Here is a 6,938-nt window from a genome sequence, read left to right on the forward strand (position 1 = left end):
TTTTTTCTCTCTCTGTTTAAGAAAGTTAATACTTGTGTTCCAAACAGTTATGATACACAGTCCATTTTTTTTATGAAATCATGGAATAGTTTGAGTTGGAAGGGACCTTAAAGATCATCCAGTTCCAAGGCCCCCACCATGGGCAGGGACACCTTCCACTGGATCATTAGGTCATCTTCAAGAATAAACTCAAGTCTAGCCTAGTAGGGTAGGCAAGCCAAAAAAATTCATCTGCAGCTCTAGTTTGTTCTAGGTTGGCTTGTGTGTGTGTTTTGTCGTTTATACAGAGGTAATCTCTGTAACCCTTCGGGACATGCCTGTATGTTTTTGTGCCTGACCACGGCGCCATCCTGGGCTGCCCCAGCCAGGCACAGGGTGATGGCTGCAGAGTGCTGGCTGGGGAGGCTCCATGGGTGCAGGCGTCTCTTGAAGGAGGCTGTGCTGGGTGCATGTTTGTTCACAGCTGCTGCTGTGAAGAGAGGGAAGTGTGATGCAGGTGGGAAGGAAGGCATGGCTCCTGAAGTGGGGGTCAGATCCTTAATAGCCCTCATGAGGCTCAAAGCTCCTGCCCATGGGCCCAGGACAGAGCTGAAATGCATCCTGCTCAGCTCCCCATCCCTTAGGAAATGGCAGTCCATCATCTGTGCCCTGCTTCCAGTCTGGCTTCTGCAGCCTTGCTGAATCAGACAGACTCAGTCCTTTAAATACACGCTGTGCATCCAAAGGGCAGATACTGGACTCCCTCTGCCTTGCCTCAGCCTTCCACACAGGCTGGTTAGATCTTCCTGGCTTTGAGTATGCCTGAAGATGTAAGGTTAGGCACCCAGAGTATTTACAAGCCCAATGAGGAAACAAGGAGTCCAGGTACCTTCTTGTGTATGGTAAACAATTCTGGCAGTACATGCTTCATTTCTACCAATTCTGTTTTTAGGCTGGGGAGGTCAACTTAGACTGGAAGGGCCAACTTCTAGGTTATAACACTTAAAGGTGTGCATGAAAATGCTGCTCTGAGGCTGGCTTTATGGCTTTTGCTTTGTTCCGCTCATTGCTGGACAGGACAGCAGAGTAGCCTAGTGGAAAAACCAGGCAGGTATGAGCAGGTTAATAGCCTGCTCACCCCCCTAATTTCCAGAAGATACTTCACTGTGATCAGCATCATCTGAGCCTGCTTGTGCTGTCAGATTGGCTGTTTTCAGTTTCATCTCGGTGGTTAATACTTAAAATACCTTTATTACTTTTGACCTGAAGTAATCTATATAGGCATATTAATATTTTAAGACCTGTTCTGTATGGTATGGTCTTATCCTGTATAGTTCATAAGAAGTCCATTACAGGCTCAGTATTCTGTCCTCTCCGGGAAGCAGAGATAATTCCCAGTTTAAAAGGAAGACTGGTTTAATATGCAAATTAGGGGAATAATGAGGCATCCAGGAAAAAGAAGAATCGAAATGAAGGGAAATGTAGATAATCACTTTCAATTGAAAAACAGTTGAACTGAAAAAGATAGGTAATTTGATAATACATTGTAGTGAGATGTTGAAGTGGAGCATGCTTCTCTGAAGAAGAAAGCAAGATGTGCTCAAGATTGAACAGCTGAATAGATGTAAATGAAATCTTTTCCTCTGTAAAAGTGCAATCTAGTTTCCCTTGTTTTAAAAATTCAACTTTATTGCTCTATTTTCTAGATTCCATTGTGTCACAGAATGGCTTCCATCTAGGGATCATCTCTGCTTTAAAGAGGCACTTAAAGAAGTTTTTATTCCTGAGAGGAAAGAGATAGGTGCAAAAAGTGTGTGCTTATGGTTAAGTATGCTTCACCACAATAAAATCTTCTCCTTTACACCCAATACATGCTGTAGAAATGTAATTGTGTGTTATGTGAAATGCTCTCCCTAAGAAGAGATCCCACCTATGATGGGATGATGTGTCTTTCCTGGATGAAAATCTAAGAGCTTGACACTTCCCTGTGTTCCCATGAAGATCAAAACCCAGGCTGCTGAGAGACCAGGAGATCGCATGGGATCTTCTTGCAACATTCAGTGCATTTTTGGAAAACCACAAGCTTTAGAGGGGACAGGGAGATGCTGCAGCCAATTCAGCTGGGAAACAGCACATCCCATCCTGCCACCTCATCCCATGGGAAGGATGCAGTAGACTGAACCCCATGCTCTGGTCACCATGTCCTGGGCACTTTCTAGTGGCCTCGAAGAGGCCACAGACCCTCAAAGCCAGAGGAAAAGCACAACCGAATTATCTAAAATACATCTAGAAAGAGAGAGTAACTACTTGAGTCTGAATCCACACAGTTCATGGTTGCTGCCTTCAAGCCGGCTGTCCCACCTCAAGCTGGGTGTCTGGCTTCCATCTGGCCCTGGCTCTGAGGTACCACCCAGAGCCCTCAAACACCATGGAGGACAATAGGGCTCCAGCACAGGATCCAGCCAAGAAGCGGGAGCAGGAGCCACATCTGCACCCAAGCCTCCATGAGAAGATCCCATCTCACATGGTGATCACCCTGTCAGAACTGAACAGCAGGACAAGAGAGGATCATGGAATGGGTTGGCACATGCGATGATGGTTGGTATTCTCACACCCACGAAAGAGGCCTCGCTCCTGTGAGGGCTTTGAGCTGGCAGCTCCCAAAGGAATTCAAAAGCCGTCATGTGCCCATGTGATCTCCCTGCGCATCAGCGCTGGGACTCAGACAGGAAGCCCGAGATCCGTCACCTCCAGCCACATCTGTAAAGAAACAGGAGAGATCAGCTCCTGGGAAACATTCCAATCTATTTTTTTCCCATTGGAATGGAGGTGGATGCAGTTCAGATGCAGGATTGCTCCATGGCCCTCATCTCTCCCTTCCACTCAGGAACAAAGTCTGGACAGTTACTGAGTGCGTGGACCGTGCTGATCCAAAATAAACCAGGCATGGTGCTGTCAGGAGAAAACACTCCCTGGAGCTCACACCAGCTCTAAGCTCAGCCCCAACCAGCTCTGCAGCCAGTACTGGAAGCAGAGCAGGGTGGGAGGGGCTGGCAAAGAGCTTCCCAGGGCAGAGCTTCAGGTGGCCTTCACCTATGGGCACGTATGGAATTCAGCCTGTTTCCACGACATTCTGTGATCCACTTCTTTCTCAGGAACCTACAGTGGAGAAGGGTGCTCCTTGGGTTGCCATCCCGACAGGCAGGTGCCCGCTGCAGCACCTTCAGCAGGGCTGTTTTGGGGGGAACCACTGTCTGGTTCTCACCCTGGTTCAGATAAACGTGTCCTGCAAAGCAGCACAGTAACACCAGGGCATCAGCTGCTCCTGACACCAGCTGCTCAGCATCCCTGTCCATATCTCCTCTGGCCTGGGAGGCAGAGATTTATAGAATCATAGACTCATAGAATAGTTTGGGTTGGAAGGGACCTTGCAGCTCAACTAGTTCCACGCCCCCCTGCCATGGGCAGGGACTTGTCCCACTACATCAGGGTGCCCAAGGCCCCATCCAACGTAGCCTTGAACACCTCCAGAGATGGGGCAGCTACAACTTCCCTGGGTAACCTGTTCCAGTGCCTCACCACCCTCATGGCGAAGAAACTCCTCCTTATGTCTAGCCTAAATCTGCCCCTCTCCAGTTTATACCCATTGCCCCTCATCCTATCACTACAAGTCTTTGTAAAGGGTCCCTCCCCAGATTTCTTGTAACCACTTCAGGTACTGGAAGGTCACTATAAGGTCTCCTCAGAGCCTTCTCTTCTCCAGGCTGGACAACCCATACTCTCATACTGTCTTCGTATGGGAGGTGCTCCAGCCCTCTGATCATCCTTGTAGCCTCCTCTGGACCCGATCCAACAGTTCCACATCCTTCTTTTGTTGAGGATTCCAGACGTGGACACAGTACTCCAGATGAGGTTTCACAAAAGAGGTATAGAGGGGAAGAATCACCTCCCTCGACCTGCTGGCCACACTTCTTTTGATGCAGCCAAGGACACAGTTGGTCCTCTGGGCTATAAGCACATATTGCCGGCTCATAGAAGCATAGAAGCATAGAATCACCAGGTTGGAAGAGACCCACTGGATCATCGAGTCCAACCATTCCTATCAATCATTAAACCATGCCCCTTAGCGCCTCGTCCACCCGTGCCTTAAACACCTCCAGGGAAGGTGACTCAACCCCCTCCCTGGGCAGCCTCTGCCAGTGCCCAGTGACTCTTTCTGTGAAAATTTTTTTTCTAATGTTCAGCCTAAACCTCCCCTGGTGGAGCTTGAGGCCATTCCCTCTTGTCCTGTCCCACATGACCTGCGAGAAGAGCCCAGCTCCCTCCTCTCCACAACCTCCTTTCAGGTAGTTGTAGAGAGCAATGAGGTCTCCCCTCAGCCTCCTCTTCTCCAGGCTAAACACCCCCAGCTCTCTCAGATGCTCCTCTTGTTCTCCAGCCCCTTCACCAGCTTTGTTGCTCTTCTCTGGACTCACTCCAGAGCCTCAACATCCTTCTTGTGGTGAGGGACCAGAACTGACCCCCGGATTCGAGGAGCGGTCTCCCCAGTGCCGAGTCCAGAGGGAGAATAACCTCCCTGGACCTGCTTGTCACACCATTTCTGATCCAAGCCAGGATGCCACTGGCCTTCTTGGCCGCTTGGGCACACTGCTTCATGTCGAGCTTCTCATCGACCAGCACCCCCAAGTCCTTCTCTGCAGGGCTGCTCTCAATCACATCTCAATCTCAAGCACAGTGAAACTGCAGATTGCCCCAACCCAGCTGTAGGACCTTGCCCTTGGCCCTGTTGAACCTCATGACGTTCTCACAGCCCCACTTCTCCAGCTTCTCCAGGTCCCTCTGGATGACATCCTGTCCTTCCAATGTGGCAACTGCATCACTCAGCTTGGTGTCATCAGTAAACGTGCTGAGGGTGCACTCAATCTCGCTCTCTATATCACTGATGAAGATATTGAACAGCACTGGTCCCAGTATGGACCCCCGAGGGACACCATTTATCACAGATCTCTATCTGGACATTGAGCCGTTTATCGCTACTCTCTAAATACGACCATCCAGCCAAAGTCTTATCCACCAACCATCCACCCATCAAATCCAGATCTCTCCAATTAAGAGAGAAGGATGTTGTGAGGGACTGCGTAAAAGGCTTTACAGAAGTCCATGTAGATCACATCCGTTAGTTTAAATTAGTGCAATAATCATGTTTTTAAACACCCAAATATGATGCAAACCTTCAGCAATGATGACATGATGCAAACTATAGGCAATGTGACCAAGCTCAGAGCACTCAGGCTTTACAGCAGGGCAATGGGTGTGTGGAAGGGGAATGAGAACAGCTCTGGGAGATCAAGTGCTGGTGCCTGGCAGTGCTGCTGTGCTGGGACTCCTTTCCCCTCCACCTATGTCTGCAGGAACTGTCTCTGCAGCTCCAAAAAGGCCTTGGACAAAAGATATCAGGAAACAGAAGGTGCTGAATATCCCTTTATTTTATTTAAGCACACAGAGAGCACAGCTACTCATTTACACAGCCAATCAGTAAGAAAAGAGAAGGTGGCAGTGAACTTAAAACAGGATTACAAGATTATTGCTATTGAAAAACCAGGAACACCAACAACAAATAGAGAAGCCAGTCTGAGCCTGCCATGATTTTCATGATAAACTCTTATGCAGAAGGTGATGAGCAGTTCATTGCTTCAGAAAACCATCCAGTTATCAGTTTCCACCCTGCATCCTTGAGCTGCTGATTCCTGAAGCTGTAGATGAGGGGGTTCAGTGCTGGAGGCACCACTGAATACAGAACTGACACCACCAGGTCCAGGGGTGGAGAGGAGATGGAGGGAGGTTTCAAGTAGGCAAATCCTGCAGTGCTGATAAAGAGGGAGATCACAGCCAGGTGAGGGAGGCATGTGGAAAAGGCTTTGTGCCGTCCCTGCTCTGAGGGGATCCTCAACACGGCCCTGAAGATCTGCACATAGGACACCACCACGAAAACAAAACAGCCACATGCTACTAAGACACTTACTACAATAAGCCCAACTTCACTGTGGTAGGAGTGTGAACAGGAGAGCTTGAGGATCTGGGGGATCTCACAGAAGAACTGGTCCACAGCATTGCCCTGGCAGAGGGGCAGGGAAAATGTACTGGCTGTGTGCAGCAGAGCGTAGAGAAACCCAGCACCCCAGGCAGCTGCTGCCATGTGGACACAAGCTCTGCTGCCCAGGAGGGTCCCGTAGTGCAGGGGGTTGCCGATGGCAACGTAGCGGTCGTAGGACATGATGGTGAGAATACAAAATTCTGTTGTAATGAAAAAGACAAACAGAAAGAGTTGCGAGACACACCCTGTATAGGAGATGGGCCTGATGTTCCAGAGGGAATTGGCCATGGATTTGGGGACAATGATGGAGATGGAGCCCAGGTCGAGGAGGGCGAGGTTGAGGAGGAAGAAGTACATGGGGGTGTGGAGGTGCTGGTCACAGGCGATGGTGATGATGATGAGGCCGTTGCCCAGGAGGGCAGCCAGGTAGATGCCCAGGAAGAGCCAGAAGTGCAAGAGCTGCAGCTCCCGTGTGTCTGCGAATGCCAGGAGGAGGAACTGGGTGATGGAGCTGCTGTTGGACATGTGCTGCCTCTGGGTATGGGGCAGTGTCCAAGAGGGAAAAGAGAAAGACAATTTAGGGGACATTTCTCTGACCAAAATCAATGCTCTTCTTCATAGAACTACCCCCAAACTGACCCTTTCAGGAAGGAGTATATTTGGCAGGTCCCTTTCACAACCTCTGATTGCTCCTCTCTGAGGTTGCCACAGGGAGCAGGAGGCTGTGATGTGGGCTCTACAGGAGTCGGTCCTGCCCTACAGCAACAGGGGAACAGAACAAAGGGTGATCTCAGGATGAATCCACTCCTGATATCAAAGAGATTTCCAGCACTGTCCCTCGCCATTCACCCAACTGCAGAGCAGA

The 6,938-nt window shown here is 49.6% G+C and overlaps 1 protein-coding gene across 1 annotated transcript; it reads right to left on the reverse strand.

Annotated features, from left to right (window-relative positions):
- Window positions 1-5,641: 5,641 nt before the first annotated feature.
- LOC138731466 (olfactory receptor 14C36-like) lies at window positions 5,642-6,598 on the reverse strand. The gene has a single exon (XM_069877409.1). It carries the CDS (start codon window positions 6,596-6,598, stop codon window positions 5,642-5,644), a length of 957 nt encoding a protein of 318 aa, XP_069733510.1.
- Window positions 6,599-6,938: the final 340 nt, after the last annotated feature.

The sequence above is a fragment of the Phaenicophaeus curvirostris genome, chromosome 27 (genome assembly GCF_032191515.1).
Source record: "Phaenicophaeus curvirostris isolate KB17595 chromosome 27, BPBGC_Pcur_1.0, whole genome shotgun sequence".
Classification (NCBI taxonomy): domain Eukaryota; kingdom Metazoa; phylum Chordata; class Aves; order Cuculiformes; family Cuculidae; genus Phaenicophaeus; species Phaenicophaeus curvirostris.

Excerpts from the sequence above, each read along its gene's own strand:
- LOC138731466 (XM_069877409.1), bottom strand. The coding sequence starts at position 6,598 with ATGTCCAACAGCAGCTCCATCACCCAGTTCCTCCTCCTGGCATTCGCA.